The sequence below is a fragment of the Mauremys mutica genome, chromosome 11 (assembly GCF_020497125.1).
Source record: "Mauremys mutica isolate MM-2020 ecotype Southern chromosome 11, ASM2049712v1, whole genome shotgun sequence".
Lineage (NCBI taxonomy): Eukaryota > Metazoa > Chordata > Testudines > Geoemydidae > Mauremys > Mauremys mutica.
Window position 1 is genome coordinate 8,642,327 of NC_059082.1, and position 21,031 is coordinate 8,663,357.

Here is a 21,031-nt window from a genome sequence, read left to right on the forward strand (position 1 = left end):
ATCAGGCTAAATCCATCCCTTAGACTCTTGGGGGAGCTCCTGGAAACAAGTGGCTGTCAGGGTCCTGCTCCAAGAGCACTGAGCCTCCTTTCTCCCATGTCTCGAACTAAAGTCAAGAATAGACATTCCTACTGCCTTCCCATAAAGCAGCATAGCTCCCTTTCTCCCTCTCAGGCTGGGCAGTGTCTCTCTTACATGACTAGGTTTGCTGGCTGCAGCCCGGAGAAGCTATTCCTGGACTGGCTCTCTGAGCTGGCACTTTCAGCTGGTGCTGTGGCATGGCATTAGCGTGTGTGTCACAGATTCTTGGTTTGGGCTTTGAGGGAAGCTGCAGAACAGATGTGACAGCGCGCCAGGGACATAATCAGCAGCGCTGGAGTTAGTTTGGAACAGGGCATAAAAATATGACTATACTGAGTTCACTCATCTTGCTGTTAATCAGACTTTGTCAGGCTATCTTGATGCCCTACTGAAAGCAAACTCACCCAAATATTCAGAGGTTGATACCAACGCTTCGGAATGGCAGTTTTCATTCAGAGAGAGTTTGCAAAGGTCTCTTAGCAAAGCACATTAATTAAATCTTACAATTGTCATGCCCATTTTTAGAGGACTAAGCTGAGGTCTGGAGGAGTTCTAACGTGCCCACGGTGTAGGGTGACCAGACGTCCCGATTTTATCGGGACTGTCCCGATATTTGCTTGTTTGTCCCGCGTCTCGACCAATGTTAGGTCGGGACACTGGACAAACAAGCAAAGGCTCCGGAGCCCAGAAGGGCTCGCGCCCTCCCCCGCCCTGACTCTGCCCCCTCCTTCCCCCATTGGCTCCCTCCCCAAATCCCCGCCTCTTGCCAAGCATGCCATGCCCAGGAGACGCAGGGGAGTGCGGGGCCGGGGTGAGTGTGAGTCTGGCCTGGTCCCGAGCAGGCAGGACTCGGTACCTGAAGGGAGAGTAGGGGGGCGGCCCGCGGGGCCAGGTGGCGGCTGTTCTCCCCACCTGGGCAGCAGGACTCGGGAGCAGCCGCTGCTGCAGCTCCCACTGCCGCGGGGGGAGGAAGCGGCCAAGCACGTGGCGCTCAGCGGCTGCGGCTTTGGTGCCCGGGCCAGAACCCCCCGAGCCCGGGCCTGCTGCAGGGACCCAGCAGCGCGCACGCTGCCCCCAGCCCCTGGCCAGTCGTGTCTGGGCTGGCTGCCCAGCTGGTGCAATCCCGCAGCGGAGGCATCGGCAGCCCAGTCCCGTTCGTTCTCCTGTGGGACCCAAGCGGGATGGGGGGGCTGGGGCCTGCTGCCCCCACTCCGGGGCCGCCCGCGGGATTGCACCAGCTGGGCAGCCAGCCCAGACGCGACTGGCCAGGGGCTGGGTGCGCGCTGGGTCCCCGCAGCAGGCCCGGGCTCGGGGGGTTAATGGGTGCTAGAGCCGCAGCCGCCAAGCTTGGCCAGCGGCCGCTTCCTCCCCCCGCGGCAGTGGGAGCTGCAGCAGCGGCTGCTCCCAAGTCCCGCTGCCCAGGTGGGGAGAACAGCCGCCGCCTGGCCCTGCAGGCCGCCCCCTACTCTCCCTCCAGGTACCGCGCCCGAGTCCTGCCTGCTTGGGGCCAGGCCAGACTCACACTCACCCCAGCCCCGCGCTCCCCTGAGTCTCCCGGGCCTCCCTCCAGCACTTGCGGAGGGAGGAGGAATCGGGGGTGGGGGATTTTTTTTTTTTTTTTTGCTCTGCCGCCATTTTTTTCCCCTCTGTCCCTGTCCCCCCCCTCCCCCCATGTCCCGATATTTGACCTGGGTGATCTGGTCACCCTACCACGGTGACAGACAGAAACAGAACCCTGGAGTCCTGACTCCAACATCCGACCTGTGCTCTAACCACTGGCAGTCATCCTCTCTTGCTGTGTAAAGCTCATTGCTGAATGGCGGGATGTCTGACACCTCATTAACAGTGTTTCAAGCTTGGAAAAAAGAAAAAAAACAAAGTCAAAATGTTGAAACAGCCTTTCCTAAAGCCCCCTTTGAACATGCAAACATACATCTAGATAGGATACAATCTTGCCCACTTTCCTTGTGTGTTTCCTGGACCCACAATGGCACTATACAGATGAATAAAGCAATCAGAATTTGGTGCAAAACACTTGGTCTTAGAGAGATTCAATGTTTAGAAGTGACGGTTATAATGAACTTTAATACAGACGGCAAGCAGAGCACTGTTGCTGTATCAAGGGACAGTTGCTGCATAAGCAGAGGTGTCACTGAACGACTATCTACTCCAACTTAAAATTGTGCATTGGTTTAAAGTCATTTTCTCACTCCGCCCAGGGACAAAAATAGCCAAAGTGAGAAAACAGCCCTCTCTTGCCAACTGTAAACCACACTACCCTGCAGCAGTCTCTGCTCTACAGTATTCTAGCACTGGGCTTTGAGAACTTTTTATGCTGCATAAAAAACACACAATAGAATAGCCTATTAAAAGCCTTCAGCCAGCTCAGGCCGAAATCACCACGTGTCTGTGTGCTCCTTTGGCTGCAGACAATTCATCTCTCTATCACTGCTCATTAGGGGAGGAAAGTGATGGTACATGTGGCAAGGCAACGTGAGATGCAAATTAGCCTGCAGCATGGCTAGTCAGGGAAATAAGAGTGGCAGGACCTTTCTCATGCTATTGAATGGGGCCAACTCTTTCCAGGACTCATGTGTTCTCATGTCTTTAGACGCTGAACTCCTTGCTTCTGTTAAAATAACCAAGCTTTTAAATTGAGGCTATTGCATTTACTTCACGATGAAATATCCAGCCCAAGCACTTCACAGACCAACATGAGCCCTGCTGGCAAAGTTCCAGTGGGAGCCAGATCAGGCCAAGAGTGCATGCATGAATGTGAAACATCAAGAGCAGTTTGGACAAGCCAAGGTAAATGGATGATGTGAACAGCATGAAATGCAAAGTCTCTGTTTCTAACCCAAGATAGGCGGAGCCCTCTTATCAGACTGAGGCACATCTGTAGCTCTTTAAGCACCTAAATTGGATAGATGTCTAAGGATAAAGTCCTTGGTGTTAAAGGACCCGGCCTCTGTGAGTTTTACCAATGACTTCTCAATCTGTATTAGACCTCCTTTCCAAACATACCAAGCCCCAGAACGGCCCCAGCCTCAATGGGCCATGAGCTCGCCAAGTTTGCCAACTCCAGTATCTGCACTGGACTCCCGCAGCACGACAAAACTTAAAGCCAGACTCTGGGATGCTGAGAGGAAGTTGACCCCTCACCCCAGGGAGAAAAATGCCTTCCTATCCCCCAAAAGTGATTAGCCAAAGCCCTCAGCATTCCAAGGCATCCAGCCAACACACCAGATGTGGGAAAGGGCAGGGAGCAGTGGGGCAGCAACAAGCATCTGGTAGTTGCTGGCCTGGGAGAAGCACTTTGACCTCAGCAGCAGGGGGGAAGGGCCAGTCAGGATCCTCTCACCAAGCAATAAAGGCCTTTGCGGGGGAAGCGGTGTCCAGGGAGCCACCTGAACCCAAGCCCTCACAGCTCCATGAGGATCTTGAAGGAAAGGGAAGGAGCTTCCCTTGCTCTTCCTCAACACACTGGGAGGAGGAGGATAAGGAGGAGGAGAAGCAGAAGCTGTCTCAGTCTTACCCTGCATGGCCAGGTGAAACCCTGCCCAGTGGCCTGACTGCTTCCCCAAAGGTTTGAGTATGTGGTGAGCCAGCACTGAGTCATCCAACAGGTAAGGGTGATAGTGATATGCCAAGCTCTAGTAGATCTTTTGGTGTCATTCCAATGGTGTTCGGTATTCACACCCGGTGATGGCTCTGGTTATAACCCCAATCATTAAACTCTGACCACCTGCTTGTTAAACAATGACAAACTTCCTAACAATCGCTCCACACACAACGCTGGCCCAGGGACTCTGCCTAAGAGAAAAATGGGGTGAGGGTGGGAGTGGGGTGGCAGAATACAGATCAGGTGGCCTACTTGGGTCTTGACTGTGGCCTTAAACTGTCTGAAGGACACAGTCATGGATCATTTTAACTCATTAAGCTGCTTATGCCTTTCCTTACACTTCAAGATGGCATTAAGCTATAAAGAGCTTAGTAATACATCTCCAGAAAGCTCTCCTATGTGTTTACACTGTACATGGCACATATGCTGCGCTGGTTGAGTGCATTTCCTTCCTCCATCAACAAGCAGACCTGAATGTGAAATCCCACAGGCAGCAGAAGCTAGCCTTTCTGCAGGAGAACACAGTGCTTCACCTGATACTGTCACACTGGGGGCAGGCCAGCAGACAAGGAGACTGGTATGAAGGGAGCCTGATGCCTCTATGGGCTGCAGCAGGGTGCTCCATGACAGACAGCTCAAAATGAAACCGCTCGGTATGAAGCGACATTTCAATTAGAAATGGTGATGTTTTTCACTGCCATGGTCCCATGTCGACATTTTCCAGAACTTTTCATTCTGTGAAAAAGATCAACATTTCAACTGTTAGACTAGATACAAACATCCTAATACTGGAATTTCCCTGAACAAAAGTTCCATTTTCCAACCAGCTCTAGGCAGGATGCTTGGCTTGAGATCCTTACATTAAATAATCAAGATCTCCTTGCATGAAATATAAGAGTAGCCCAAAGCCACAGTGTCCCAGTGCTGCTGTCTGAATTAACATCGCCTGTGACCGTGTTTCACTTACATTCTCCCTGTTGTTGCTTCTCTCAGTACAAGAGCCGGGGGAAGTCTGAGTTCTGTAGCGCAGTAAATGTGCATAGGTTAATAAGTGGTAAATGACACTCACTGCTTGTTCAATAGCATCTCATGCTAATAGCTAGGTAGAGAACCAATACTTCTGATCTGATCTTTGCAGCTTGGACCCATCTCTGCCTAGAAAAGCAGCAACCTGGAGCACAGCAGCTGTTTAAGAGACACCAACACTGCAGTATAGGAAGGGCCATTGGTTCTGTATGGACTTGGAAGACGACTGCCAGCTAATGAATGAGCAGCATCACTTCCTAAAGAATCTGTATTGTCTTTGGGGAGATGAGGTTTCTGATTCCTGACACTTATGCTGCTGGCACCAGTACATACCTATCCCCTACTGTGAATAGGTTTGGAAGGAACTTTGATTGTGCCTCTAACCAGACTTCTCACAAGTCCTATAATGTAACACAGTGCTCAGAGTCACTGCAATATACTGCACTCAATCTCCTCCCTAGCAATTGCCTCTCTGATGCAGGAGTGCCACTTAGCATCTATTTCAGTGGTGCACTGCTGTTTATCTTAAAAACAGCTGCTCAGATACAAAGGCCCGTTAAAGTCAGAAAGTCAGGGTCTGGGGCCAAACTTCTCCAAAATTTGAGATTTGTTTGAACCTGGCCACTACTTCAAATTACTGAACGCCCAGAAGTTCTCATAACTAGAGAGAGCACATGCAAAGTGAAGAGCGCGAACAAGTCCCTTCCATTTTGTGTTCCGACGCCTACTGGGTGTTAAGGAAAGGGCAGTTTGCTGGGATTCTTAACGCCAAACAGCTAACAGATTGCTATATATGAACCATCCTCATGCTAAGAGAGAGACAAAAAAAAAAAGCTCCTTTTTGGACAGCTCATAGTCACACCTGAGAATGAAAGTGTTGAGTTTGAGAAGATGTATCTTTTATCACAATCAGGCTAACCTAAAAACTGGAAATACTGTGCCCATCTGGTTGGGAAGAGAGTTTACCCTACACTAACCAGGAGATACTGGGCATGTATGCAAAAGCCACGTGCGTGGGTGTGATGGGGTATATAGTTCCTCAGAAGGGACAAATGTATTAAAGTGACCTGAAGCCACTTCACCTACTGGGCTGCACCTGGAGGGGTATCAGTCATCAATGGTGGTCAAGCCCAGCTAGGGAAGGGGTGGGTCCTTCATGAAGGAAGAAGCAAAGAGCTGCCGGAGGAAGGGCCAGAGAGCAGAGGCAGGTGAGAGACAAATGGGAGTTTTCTTTTTTGGACTGAGGGAAGCCTGGGAGATTGAATGCTGAGCTGGAAACATGACTGGAGACAAGGGCCGACCAGAGACTGCGGCCTGTTTGAAACCCTAGTATATGGAGAGTGTGACAGCCCCTCGGAAGTGGGAGTCAAGTCCAGGAACTTGGATGGATGTTAGGATGGCGTGAAGCTAGGGTGAGCTTGCAAAGTAGGCAGCGACCAACTGAGCCCAGCTAGGCTGAAGATTCAGTTGTTTTGCTGTGTCCGGTTGGACTTTAAGTAAAGGACTTGGAGGCCCTGTGATGGGTTGGACTCGCACCTGGCTTGGCTACAGGACCAGATCACATCAGCAGCTGAAACAGGCCAAAGATGGTATAGGGAAAACTATGCATATAGGTGCCTAGTAGGATTTTCAAATCGTCTAGATCCCTAACTCCCACTTCATCCCACCTGTAAAAGGAATAATATCAATGGGTTATGAGGCTTCATTGTGAACAGCTGGACCTGGCCTTTGTGCTCACAAGACAACCACGTGGGAGGGTTCAGCTATGGAACTCACATCCCCACTTGGTCCAACAAGGCCCTAATTGGCTGACATTAATTGCACTTTGCACAATCTGTGATACCATCCAGGTTATTTGCACCTCTGCCCCCTCTGTGGTTTGCCCAAGAGCATCCCTTTAGGTCTCAGGCCTCCCATCATTACCTCTCTTCATCCCTCTCCTTCCAGATTGGGGATTTAGACCTGAAATCTCCCTGCAATTCACTGCAACTGCCCCAGCAGGTCTGACCATAGTCCAGCACCTGCCGTTCGGCTCTCTCCCAGGGGCTATGCCGGCATTTACCAGCAACCAGCCAGCTTTCACAAAGCACAGTACATTTATTTTAGGACAAAAACATTACAGAGAAAACATAAAACAGCCTTCACATTTGCAATGCTTATCAAGTGTCTTCCACCTCCCAAGTGGAGACCCCGGCAGATCCAGTCCTGCAAACCCTTCCAGCTGGGTTTTGCCCTCCTGGTTAATCTCATCAGTTTTCGGATCAAAACGGGGGATGCTAAGTCAGTTCAGGCTGACTCTTTATACCAAACCCCCATCCTTCATCTCCTGCACCACTTCAACCTTGTCTGACTCAGCCTATGCATTTCCCCCGCCTCCGCGGGTGGTGCTTCTCTGGAGTTCTTTATCTATCCCAGGATTTGCAGTAATTACGCCCCCATTGATTTTAGTGCCTGGAGGAAGATAACACTCCCCCTCTCCCCTGAATACCATCCCTACCTCACAAAGATACATATAACACTGATAGATAGAAGTTTATGAATAACCTCTGTGCCTATAGCATCCAGCACATCTCAGTAGAATCGCCTTTTGACATTTCCACGCTTCTGAAGTCTCACGTCTGTCATATTATCTATTCACCCGTTGCTCGATTTTTCAAAGGTGCTGATCACCTGTAACTTCCATTGACTTCAACAGAATTTTGTGAATGCTCCGTGTATCTGAAAATCAAGGGTGGCTTGAGTTTCTCTTGTGGTTTGGGGAAGCTATTTTTAGATAATGTATTTTTTTTTAAATGACACTTTCTTAGATAGCTGCATCTTACAAATATGGAGTGTGTGTGTGTGTGTCTCTGTTAGCCATTCAGTACTGCATTTAAAGAGCTCTGTGAGTCAAGCTCCCCCTTCATTACTTCAAGCATCACTTTTGTTTCACTCTTACGGAACATTCTGCCTTTTGCTCAAACTGTCACGTTAAATCACATTGGGGGAATGCATCAAAAGGGTCAGTTTGCTGAAAGCTCCAATATGACATTTGCTAGAATATTTTTTCTATCTTCTCTCCAAGATGTTTCATCTTTTGATCTCCCCACAACCCTCTCCACATGCTCTCTCATTTAGTCAGATGGACAGGCAGCCAGCCATGATTGACAGGGGACATTGCAGCATGAGTCTGTCAATACTGACATTTCTCATTACCATGTAAAATAGCATCAGGGTGCTTGAGATGGTGCCAGTCCCCTACAGCTACGTAGGAGGCACCCACAGAAAGTCAATCACTTTGGTGGTATATGGAGACCAAGGAGTTCCTTTTAGTTTGTGACTCAAGCAATGTCTTGCAAAAGCTCAGGTCTGTGGCTAGGTGGGAGATGTCTGCACCAAGCAACAGCTGCCTGACGAGCATGTTTCAAGGCTCCACTTTTAGATATTCAATGCTGTAAATAACGCAGCACCTGTCCTACTTGGTGGGGGGCTTGTTGCTGTCTCCCTTGTTGTGGCAGCTGAGAGTGACAGAACTGACACAGTTGACCATTCCCAGGAAGAATCATGAGAAGATGAATAGGTCTCACGCAGAGGGAAGGGACAGGACTTCATACAATATAGAAGAGATTCATTGAGGCTGGGGGGATAGACACTGGTTGTCTGTGGCTCTCTAGCTTCCAGAATCACTACACAGGATCCCCCTAAATACTGACAAACATAACAGTCATGCTCTAGGCTAGCCAGTGCCTTTCCAGGTGAGGGCCTGAGAGTCTCCCCGCAGCACAGGCTAGCTCATTCAGCCACAGTATACATGGTGTTTCAACTTCAAATTTCTATTAAGTGATTTTCATTACAAGGGTCAGGGATATTTGGTTCTTTCATTTTGTTCCATTCCAATTTATTTGGGACACGTCCCATGGCAAATTATGGTTTTAAGGGTTTTTGTTGATTTGTTAAGGGACTCAGAGACCATCAGGCTTTGGGCACACTACTCTGTAAATTTACCTGCATCGCAGGGCTGCAGTGAGAAACAGATAGTTATCTATCCAAGAACTAGAGTTACCTATCCAAATCTCTAAATCAAACTTATTACCCTGTAGACATTAATACAATTTGAGTGGATCATATCGTAGTCCCTCTAAGACACTGATTAAAAATAATTTAAGAGTAAGTAGTCACCTCTGCTATGTAGGTTTCATTTTCACAGCAAATGTGCTAGTATTGACATAACGCACAGTGAAATAATTCAGTCTATTCAACTTTAATAACTTCATAAAAGATTTAGAGGCAGCTTCACATACAGAAACAAAACTCTGCACAGCACAGTAAAGAGTGAAGTAACTGGAATTATAGACGCTTAACATCCGCTTGTTCTTCAGCACCCTCATCCTTATTCAGTGGCACAGAAAGTTGAGGCATGTTGTTTGGAAAGCAATATGAACCAGAGGAAATATATTCATGGCCAGGCTGTGATGACCCATAAGGAAGACCTATGAAAAGTTACTTTTCTTCAACTAACTTGTAAAACATTTCAAATTAGCATCTTACTGCATGGGCTTAATTTTGGCACTGGAACTGCAGATGTGATTATATGACAGAAACCATGATATCTGCTGAGTCAAGGGGTTAACTGAAAAAGTGTTTTGGACTTATTACAAATATTTTTCAAGTGTTTTCCCCCATAAGTGGGGGTTGGAGACTTTTTAGCTAATCACTATGCAAATGAACTAGAGTATAATTATTTTCATACTCTGTTCTAATAAAACAGCTACAGCAACAGAAGTTGTTAGTTTTAGTAAACTGTAAAACTATCAAAAATATAATTTATTAACCAACATGTACAATAAATTGCACCACTGACTTTAATTTAAATGTCTAGCAAAACTCATTTTCCCACAAGCTGACATTTGGTTAAGACAGTGCAGAAGCTATACATTATACTCTAAAAACGTACACAGAACAAGCTCAGCTTGTAGCAGTTTCAGACTCAACAAAAGATGGGCACAAGTGCCACAGAAAAAAAATGGAAGCCTCATAGGAATCTTGCCATTTCCTTCCAAAACACCTTTGAACTCACACGTTTGTAATACAAAGTAGTAAAACTCCTTTGTTCAAGTTACTCAGCAGTTACAAACACAAATCAATTACAAGTTTATATTTTGCAATGACTTGAATGGTGATATTCTTTATCAGTATTAAGATGAGGGAAAGAGGAAAATATAAGCCCTAACTCTCGCAAGCAATATAATGATGGGAAAAACAGTCTTCTCTCTCTAGTCAATTAAGGCTTGATACAGCTCCCACTGACATCAGGGAAAAGGTTCCTACTCACTTCAATGGGATCTAGATCCAGTCCTTTGCTGCAATTATTTATCGTGTCATTTTGTTTTCTAGACAACTACTTGCAACTATCAAACCAACTAACTGATACTGAAGTGTCAGTAAAACCTGAACATACTGTTACTACAGTGGGGAAAAATCACAAGTTTTCCTCTACCCCTCTGAAATACTAGACAACGAGATTCAGTAGAGTTAGTTATGCAGATCTGAGGCCGGCTTGGTACAAAGAACAGGTCCTCTCTGTTAAGGCCTGATATTGCTCACATTGAAGTTAGTGGAAATTTTGTCATTAAATTCAATGAGATCAGTATCAGACTCCTAGTGAGTCATGTTCAATACTTGCTTGATATTCGTATTTATTCCTTTTTTTCTTCACAAAGGAGATTTATTTATATTCTGATCCTCTATGGCAGAGGCGATCAGGTGTGCAGGGCCCAGTGTAAAGGGCTGCAAGCACACAAATCACTCAGTATGAAACCGCCCAAATGGCGCAGGCATACTGTACTGCAAGAGGTAAGTGGGATGCTTTATTAAAAGCAATGGATCCCCCACTTGCTCAGTGATTGAATAAAAAGCTGGCTTTATGAAAAGACCAGCAGCCAGCATCTGCAGGCTTGCAAGATTAACACTGGAACTTCATGTGAGCTAAGCTAGATGTGATCTTTGTTTATATTCTGATACTCCCCATATTAACTTCATGTATTCTAAATTTTACATCAGAAATGACCACTTTTAAAGTAATATTATCTGAAAAAATATTCTTCCTCACTTTTTTGAAGTATTAACATATTTGACTAGTCATCCTGATGGACAAAAAGCACACAGAAAAGGGAAAATCCTACAAAATACAACGAAACAAAAATGATTGTGTTCCTTATTATTTTTATTTTATTTTTATTTTAAGACACCACTCACACATGCTTAAAAGCAGTAATAAAGGAATTATATTGCGGACAACTATTGAGAGAACCAGGTTGTGTAAAGATCAAGGGATGGGTAACCTCTGTACAACCCGATCTAGACTGGGAACACCAAGCAATTGAAACTGAGCTAGAAAACCTATGGCATTCGAAAGAGATCCCACAAAAGTGGGAATCTCTACTGTAAAATTGGTGACCCACCATCCAGCCAGCAATATAACTCTGCCTTCTCAGTTTGCATAGTTTGTTCTTCATATTGGCCAGTTTGAAACAACACTGAAGACAGACACCAAAGTCAGAAAAAAATTGGACAAAGCAGGGGTGTTAAATTATTTTAAACTATGGACTCACCACCCAAATGTAGCTGAATACAAAAAGAGGCTCTATCAGTAATGACCAGATAAACATGAATTTAAGCTATTTTTCCAGTCCATAACTGTGACTTTCTTCCAGTATCACTAGTAAAAGAAAAAACGTATACTGTCACATTTTGGCTACACAAAATAAATATATTTTATTTACTGAAGACTGGAATCATTGTAGTATTACTTTATAATATGTTAGGTGAAGCTTCAGCTTCTTACAGGGTATGCTTGTATTATGCTGGACTGCACTTGCTAACAATAAAGAGACTGATGAACTGAATAAAACACTTTGTAATTCACACCTTTCAGTAAGCTATGGAAACAACAATAAGCTCTCTTATCATGTGATCTACACTAAACCAGAACAATGCTATCTTTTAGCTAAACTTTCCTACAGGTTGATCTTTGCTTAAAATAAAACGGTACTTCCAAGTCTATGTGCTTTTAACATTGAGAAGAGAAAAATCAACCAGCCAACTCAATATAAAATCTGCAGTATAAAGGAAAATGTAAAAAATGAAAATTAATCATTTCTTTTCCTGATCTATTAAAGCATGGAACCAGTAATAATAATTTCCAATTCCACAGTGGTTGTACTGTCAAAACATTTTTCAGTATTGTCTTTCAGTCCACCAGTACTTTAGGGAAAGCAAGTGCCTGGGAACCAGTTGTTCCGAATTTCAAATGAGCATGTTGCCTGCATTCTCTTACACAAAGGATTTTTTTTTTATGCCTGGGTTGATACATTCTAGATCTATTTTAAAGGTATATAATACCTCACACACCATTGTGTGCCAAATTAAATAGTGCAAAGTGCCAGCCATTAAACAGAGGAATCTGGGCCACTCTTCTGAATTTTCACACTATGATTTTCTGACTTAGGGATACTCTGAACTTGGGCAACTTACAACTCAAACTTGTATTGTCCTGCAGAATGGAAGAAAAGCTCAACACCCACGTTGCTGTCTTTATACTGATCCCCAATGACTGAGACAACGTATTGGAAATCCCAGACTTGAGATTTACAAGACAAACTAATGAAAGAACAGAGGAGAAGAAATCCAACAGCACAGAGGATGTTTGGACATGGGCTCATTTCCCACTTGAACGTGGATCTGTCAAAAGGGCTTTATTACAGAAAGTTCCATTTATCAGGAACTGCAGTTGATATTTGCACTCTTTATAGCATAAATCTTCTGATATGTGGCAGCAACTTCAACTCCATAAAACCAACTGAAGAGAACCCGTGGCACCTTGTTATAAGTAATGGGTAGAACCTACCTAAGAATCCTGCTCTCAAAAACTGCCCTTCTAGTGACATTTGAAATACTTAGGATGCTCCATTTATTTGAACAGTTCACAGCAACCCTGCAGTAGAAACAGATGCTTGTTTTGGCAACTGCGAAGCACTTTAAAAAGCGACTCTTTCCAGGTATACATTTTCCTCACCACTGCGTATATTAATACATTACCAAGTAAGTCTCTTTATCTTGCCATTTTTATATCACCAAATTGTTCCATTTAGATCTATTTCAGCATGTAACTACTTACAACGAAGAACATTGTGTTAAGTCCCCAAGTAAGTTGTGGTTAAAAACTAAATTAATCATGAACACAGCGTATTAATAAAAATATATTGCAGAACAGACCAAAAGGCCTACATTTTTAGTTTAAAATTAAAAATATAAATCACAGACATCTTGGGCCTGCTGCTGCCCTTTCTACTGTAGTTGTAATGAAAATATTCCAACAACAAATGACCCCCAACCAAGACAGTAATAAATAGGGTTTTGAGTTACACTTGCCACAAACATGCTAAAAAGCACGTTACAGACCTTTTGTAAAGATATTTGAGAATGCGTGTATGTTTTTCTCATACTCCTCTAATGTGAAGTTACGTGACAAGCTGTTTTGGAAATCAGTCAAACCTTGAACCCAGAGATACAGGGGCCAGCTCTCAGCAAGATTACTTGACTCACTGTTCACCTCTCAAACTACTCCAGGATTTTCGTCAGCAGACAGAAAATAAATATGGATAAATATATATGTATCTCTCTGATTTTTTCATGCAAGATGAAAGCTATTTCAAAAGTAAATCAGTGTTACAAACAAAGACACTGATTTCCTAGAACCTGAGGGAGTAGCTCCAGGCAGGCCTTCACTTCAAAAGCAGGCTGAGTTCTCCCTGCTCACCCCGCACTCCTTCAGCAGAGGCTGTGTCGTGCAGCGAGGTCTGGAAGGAAGGGACTGCTTTTAGTAGGTGGATTTGAACACATCAGTCAGATGTAAAGGCTCCATCTACTGCCATAAGAGCTCTTTGATGGGGAAACTATTGAGGGGCGTGGGGGCAGGGAAGAGAAAATGGCACACAAATATAAGTGGGATCCTTAAACTGCTGCCGTCCTTGCGTGCCTGTATACCCCTAATCCTGGTGGTAGTGGGAGAAAATTACAAGTAACAAGTGAAAACTGAGATGCCATACTGGAGATATGTTTTTTAAATTATGTGTCCATTTAACACTGTTCAAGAACTAAAACACTTTTAAATGACATGAAATATCAACCTAAGTAGCACCACATGTGAAAACACTAACAAAAAATACTGGAGACTGAGCCCCTGGAATTAGTTCGATTTATACGTTGCCTTGGAGGAGAGCAAAGGTGTTAATACTTGTAAAAGCTTGATCGTTACATTTCCAAAAAGTTTTTGCAGCTCATCTAAAATTGATAGGGCAGGATTTAAGTGCCTCTTAGTGTTCCTGACTGAGCATTTCTGCTATTTTGGAGTATGCACACATGTACACAAACATACAGTATTCCAGTACCAACGAGATACACAGTCTAATGCAGCTTTCAACTGGCAACGCTCCTGAGTAGCTTTAAGCGTTTATCAACTCAGTAGGTCAAAAGTCTGCAGACACTGGGTGGAGCAGCAGTATGCCACAAAACTAACAGTTCGCCGCCTGGAAAAAAAAAAGGATAGAAAAAACAGTTGTCAGTTCAGGATTAAAGTAACTGGCCGCCTTTCACAGCAGACAATTTTCTTGACTGTAAAAATAAAGGATAATCCCTGGCCAACTATCTAAACAGAAGATTTTTAATTTTGGCTTGTGAAAACAGCCAGAGGTTTTTCTTTCTGCACAGTGTTTTGCCAGTAGGTTTAATGGCTAAGAGGAAAATATCTGGAGAACTCTTTGATTCAGTTTCTCTCGTGTTTAAATTACTGCTTGCAAGCATGAAATAACTGAATTCTGACAGCCAACAGTAGGTTTGAGTGAAACCAAAAAGGAAAAAGTGGAGATCAGAACTCCAGAGAGGATGATCAATGGGCTTTGCTGTTATGTTGGGCTAAGTGCCGTACAAATCCACATGAAGGGGCAATTTCACTTCCTTCAACTGAAACTCTCTCCCCCTATAACCTCACTAATGACCTGTCCTCCTGCTTAGGTAACGCTGAAGTCTGATTTTTAATCCACAAAACCAAGACTGACACTTTGCCCATGTTATTGTAAGGAAACAGATTTACACAGCCTCTTAAATTGGAAACCCAGTCCACCTTTTCTCAGCAGTCTCTTCCACAATCCCTCCTCCCAATACATTTTATCGTAGAGGGAAATAAATGCTAGTCTTCCCAGCAGAGGAAAATTATATGGACAACCCAAACAAAAATTGTGGAACTAAGGTGTTGTGCTAGCTTCCCCACCCTATGTTTCTATGTTGTACATGGACATGGTAAACTCTTTAGGATAAGGATTTTGTCTTCCTATCTCTCTCTAAAGCACCTAACCACAGTATTGGCATTACATAAATAATAAAATTACCATGCCAAGCATGTGTGCTGCGAAGATAAGAACACCAGACCATCCTTAAGTCTGAATTTCTGTGGATTTGCATCACAATTCTATAGCAGCTGAAAGTTCTGTGGTTGGATACTCTATGACAATCCATTCTGGACCAGGAAGGTGAAGGGTATTCAATGTAAGTGCATATGCTAAAATACTTGGAGATTTTAGCTAAAAAGTGAAAAATGGGCAGTAATGTCTATTTTAAATGAAACAGGTATTTTAGAGTCTCAGCATGGCAACATAAGGGATAAGTACACTGAATCATAGCAAAACTTAATTTGGTGGAAAAATATGGTAGTTTTTAACATTTGCAACAATAATTTCTTCCTGGAATAGAGTCTGCCTGGCAAGTTTCAGCACAGTAAGAATTTTAATAATCCCTGGAAAATAAGGGTTTGTGTTGGAGGTGTTCATTGACTCTTAACCATAGTTTTGTAGCAACCATAAAAATTAGGTCTCTTCCATCTTTTAGGAATCTAGCCATCTCCTGCCACTGTAGGATCATTACATATAATATAAAGCTCAGCGGTTTGTCCACCCTAGTTTTGGATGTCCCAAGAAAAGAAATGTCCATCATTTGCTTAGGAAACTATATAAAACACACTAATCCATTTTGCTGCCTGGAAAAAATTTCCTGACAGCTTGAATTTTTTTTTCTTAATTTCATCCCATTATGTCTTGTTATAACCTCTTGTGCTGGTGGAGTTTAAACATCTGACAGTCAGAATTGCAACAGAACAGCAAGTTGAAGAGCACTGTCTTTACAATCAGAAGAGCTTTCTAAGAAAGGAGATGGCTTTTCTAAAATAGCAGTTATGGTGCTTCCTGGCTGCCGTCCAAATTTAAGATACACAAGTTGTTTTCACTTCATAAAGCTGTATTGCTCATAAATCAGAGCAGCATTATGCTACAAACTCTCAGCACAAGAGGCTGCCATATAACTTGAGAAAAATTATACCATCTGCTTGAATTAGCAATCAGATTTTTTTATTTTCTTCTTTAAAGTTTTCCTACTGACAAAACTTTTTTTTTCTTTTGCTGCTACGGAAGAATTACTGGCAAATTAACAGATTTTCAACAGTGCAAGAACTGAGTTTAGTATTACTGGTATGTACAGAGCTAAAATATCATTCTCAGTAAAGACATCTATTAATGCCTACCTTTTCTTTTCCATGTTTAAGAAGAGGCTGTCTAAGGAATTGTTTAACAACTTTTCTAAGGAGAACCTAGCTCTTGGGTTTGTTTGTCCAATAAAATATGACTTCAGACTTCATTTCTTGCTAGCAAACTAGATTTCTGAAAATACTGAACTGCATTGTGAGTAGTTCTCATGTTCCTGTTATGTATGTGCCTATGTCCTCATGGTTTAGCTATTAGCCCTGTTTCATGGAGAAAGATTTCTACACATTTCTCCACACTGCCCCTATAAATATGGCATTGTCACCTGGGCAAGAGACATTCCCACCTGAGAGGGGAGGGATAGAGCACCCACCTGCTTATTCTCTGTGCTTTATCACTAACCAAGTGCACAGCCACAGGGTGTTTTCTGTGGTGGAACCTCCTCTTAGATGCAAAGAAGGGAAGAAACTCACGTCAAAACAAACCACGGAGAAGGCTCAAGAGAGGTCCAAGCTAGGATGTTGTTGCTGATTCTCCTCACTGACTGAAAATACCCCTGGACACCAGGCAGAAGGCAGGCTCCTAGGTATGATGCTATACCTCCCTTCTTGGCAAGATCCTAAACTTCTCTCTGGTTGATAATTATGGGTGCATTAATTGACCAGCATGACTAACTGAAGGCTGAAAATGAACACACTCCCCACCTGCCTCAGTTTCCTCATAAAGCCTCAGAGAAACAGAATTACCTTTCTCTGTACAACTCAAATTTTAAACAAAGTTAGGTCTGTGAAGATAGAGGGTTTCACTCACCTCTCACTAAAACCTGTATCCCACCTGCCCATGTATTAGGCACCTACCCCAGCTCAGGCTAGTAGGTGGTGCTGGAAAGGCACTACAAAATGACCAGTGTTCAGCATTAAGTTACTCTGCATTTCTACCTACCTGAGGAACATGACTCTCTAGTTTTAATCTCGTTTGATTATGCTACCAGGCAAGTGAACACAACAGGGCAGGTTTGGCTGCTTCACTACACAGCCTTGCATGCATGTTCACATTTGCTGTGACCATAGAAACTGAACTGTTTGTAATCGCATTTCACTAGCAACCACCATCTTCAGCACAGCACCCTTCCACTGCACACCCTTTATTTGCTCATATTGAAGAAGAGCATTTTAGTTGCAGATTATTTGAAATACACACTGATAATGGCTGCAATGCCCCCGCCACAGGCTTTCATTTTTGCCTTTAGCAAAATAAACCAATATGCCTTGTGGCATTTTATTTGCTGGTTGCATTTGCCTCAGGTACAGGGGTAAAGGCACCAGGTGAAGGATTGCTGTTTGGTAATAGTTCCTGCCTGATCACAGAACACCCTCCCAGTGGATTTCCTGATCACCCACGTGCTGTTCTATCAGGAATAGTTGAGTCCCACAACATCAGAGCCAATAGTCTTTGCCACCTCGAGGCTGTTCCAGGTTTATGGAAATTAATCTATTGTAAGTAAATGTGTAAATGAGGTAACTTTAGATTAAGAACAGTCTATACTGGGTGAGACTGATGCTTGCTGGGAGGTACCAAGGGTTGTGAGGCACCTCAAACTACCTGCCCTCCACATGAGAAAGCCTTGTCTGTGCCTCTCGGGGGTCAGCTCCCCAACTCCACTGGCCATAGGCTACACAAGCACTGCTCTCCAGGCCTTGCTGTCAATCTGCGGTTAGCAACTGGCACACCCAGCCCACAAGCCCTCTGCATGTCGCCTTGGATTATCCAGCTGCTGGTCCACTGGACACTCACAGCATTTACACTGCTTCCAAAAGACCAAAACACCATAGCTTAACAGTTTCACCTCAGATCACTGCTCCACGTAACACACAGCACTTAGATACGTTTATAGTGAAATCAAGTATGAATGTATTTAACACAAAAATTCAAGTAGTACAAGTAGAAGTATTGGAAACAAATGGTTTGTTTACAGATTCAATGGGGCCCTAAAAATCTATGCTGAGAATGTATGAAACAAGAGGACAAGTGACTGGGATGTAAGGTTAGCCTACTATTTGCTTAGCAGAAGGTGCCCCAAGAGTCCACAGGGTGTGCCGCATTTGACCATCTGTATGGGAGACAGATCAGAGGTCCCCTGGATCACCTTAGAGATTCCTGGGAGGGTGGCACTGAGGCAGCAGGGGAACTAGTGGCTGAACATGTGCAGAGGTTCAGGAAGGATTTAAAATCCCTGATGGGGATTAGTAAGGTTTTACTGCTCTAAGGCCAGGCAGTTCAGAAAGAATGGTATGATCTCAATACCTGTGATCAATCATTTGATGTGGGTGATTTGGTTCTGGTGTTACTTCCTATAAACAAACACAAAATGCACAATTCATGGGAAGAGGCTTCTGAGTTGGTAGAAAGAGTTAACAATGTTACCTGCAATATACCAAGGCCCCACAGCAGGGTTACACCTCCAACTGTGCAAATCAACAGGTTAAAAGTACACCACAATCGTGAAGCCATTGTAAACAAGATTTGCTGTGCAGATGAGGACTGTGAGACAGGCCCTCTTATTGATTTGGTGACTGAATGCCACAGTGATACTTGACTAGAGGGCACTGATTTATATGAAGTGTTAAACCTAACTGAAAAGGCAAATATGGTCATGCTGCAAAATCACCGACAGGTATTTTTCAGCAGGCCAGGCCTGACTCCCAAAATGGTCCATAAAATTAACACTGTTGGACCACAGCCAGTGTCCAGCAGAGCATACCAGACAACTGGCAAAATGCAGGAGCAAATTTGCAAGGAGGAAGCAAGCATGCTAGACACGGGAATAGTTACAGAGTCAAATAACAATCCCTAGGTTTCACCAGTTGTTATGGTCCCCAGAAAAGCTTAATGCTGTCACAAGTTTTGGTGCCTACCCTATGCCCAGAATCAATGACATGCTGGACATTTTAGGCAGGGCGAAATTACCAAGGACCTTGGATTTAACAAAAGGCAAATCCCCTTAGACAGTGAAGCACAGAAAAAAAAATTCACCTTCATAACCAATTCAGAACTTTGTGAGTTTGAAGTGTTACCTTTTAAGTTAATTAATGCAGAAGCCACATTTCAGAGGCTCATTAATCAAGTGTTGGCCCTTTGCTCATGCCTCCATAAACGATATTGTAATATTCAGCCATTCCTGGCAAGATCATAAGGATGATGTGGGAATTGCACTGAAGAGATGCAAAGATGCTGGTCTTAAAGTAAAAGTGACAAAATGCAAGATGGGGAGGCCATTGGGCAGAAGAGGGATAGATTTGTCTGGATCCTTTAAAAGCGGAGTCCATTGTTAACTGGCCTGTACCTTGAACCAAAAAGCAGGCTCAGTCTTTTATAGGTTTGGCAAATTATTAATGCTGGCTTGTGGAAGGTTTCAGCGACAGTATGTCTGCAATTACAGACCTCTGCAAAAACAGACAGCATGACAAGGCGGTTTGGACTGCAGCCTGTCAAGAAGTCTTTGATAAAATGAAAAGAATTGCATTAGAGAAACTGGTTCAAGCCAGTCCTAGCTTTGATAAGATGGCTGAACTCTGCACAGACGCATCCAATACAGGCTTGGGAGCTGTGTTAATACAAGCGGGCCAAGGTGATAAAAAGCATCCTATAGCTCAGGTTAAAAAAATGATCCCCTTCCTCACACTGAAGAACATTTTCTTTTACAGAAAGATAATGTTATGCAATTGTGTGAGTGGTCAGGCAGCTAAGGCCTTACCTATTCCACAGGAAGTCCAGAGTCCTAACAGACCAGTCACTTGGCATGGTTTCACAGAACAAAAGGTACTAACTCCTGACTGCTACATTGGAGAGTGCTCCAAGAATATGATATGGAAATTGTACATAAGAAGGGAAGGAAAATGTGGTGGCATGTACACTGACCAGGCAACTGGGCAGGAGCTAACCCTACGGCATCAATGTAAGGGAGAAGGTATGACCCAGGGATGCCTTGGTGTGCTAACTGCTAGATGGCACAGGGTTTCACATGGATCCCCTAGGTCAGATATTTGCATAATAGTTCACCAGAGGTGACATACCTCAGAAATGTTCCTCTCATGCAGAAGGTAAGAGACACCTATCTCCCTATCTGGCCATTTGTACCTTGGGATGCCTCATAATGGAGGCCTATTTGCATACTGAGGCACAAGCAAAAGAAGAGATTTCAAAATCAACAACAGAGGAATCTACAGGCATAAGAAAACAGGTGCTGGGGTGGGGGCGGGGTGTCCTGTGTATGGATAAACAAAAAATTGCTCTGGTATATCTTGGAGTACCAAGTGACACGCTGGGTCCTTCACCAAAAAGGCCAGCTGACAGCATTCTTGTCTCATGAAAAGAGGGTCACAGCCAGCCAGCTGAAAAGTGATGCAAGGATTTGGGGAGAGCAATATTGGTTAGACATGAGAGTATCTTGTTAATGAAGTCTAGGCTCTAGAATGTATGTTATGATTTTACTTTAAACTTAATCATTTTTTTTCAATACTTCTACTTGCTACTACTTGAATATTATGCTTTATTAAATAAACTTATACTTGACTTTACTATAAACATATCTAAGTGCTGTATGTTAAGCGGAGAAGTGATCCGAGGTGGAACTGTTAAGTTGGGGTGTACTGTTTCTTCAGAAGCAACAAATCTGTGAATATCACAAGCGTCCACTGGAACAGACTGGACACTCCAGGGAGATCCTTGGAGGGCT

At 43.8% G+C, this 21,031-nt stretch overlaps 2 protein-coding genes across 3 annotated transcripts in view; both read right to left on the reverse strand.

Annotated features, from left to right (window-relative positions):
• The window catches only part of MEF2A (myocyte enhancer factor 2A), a 206,968-nt gene extending 206,353 nt beyond the window's left edge, over positions 1–615 (reverse strand). For both annotated transcript variants that reach the window (XM_044979541.1, XM_044979551.1), the window contains exon 1: positions 486–615. The gene's annotated coding sequence lies outside the window, so the exon portion shown is untranslated. The remainder of the gene's footprint in view (positions 1–485) is intronic.
• Positions 616–10,925: 10,310 nt separating this feature from the next.
• The window catches only part of LRRC28 (leucine rich repeat containing 28), a 74,255-nt gene continuing 64,149 nt past the window's right edge, over positions 10,926–21,031 (reverse strand). The window contains exon 10 of the mRNA XM_044979473.1: positions 10,926–14,295. Coding sequence (XP_044835408.1) covers positions 14,223–14,295 — 73 coding nt within the window. The 3' untranslated portion in view covers positions 10,926–14,222. The remainder of the gene's footprint in view (positions 14,296–21,031) is intronic.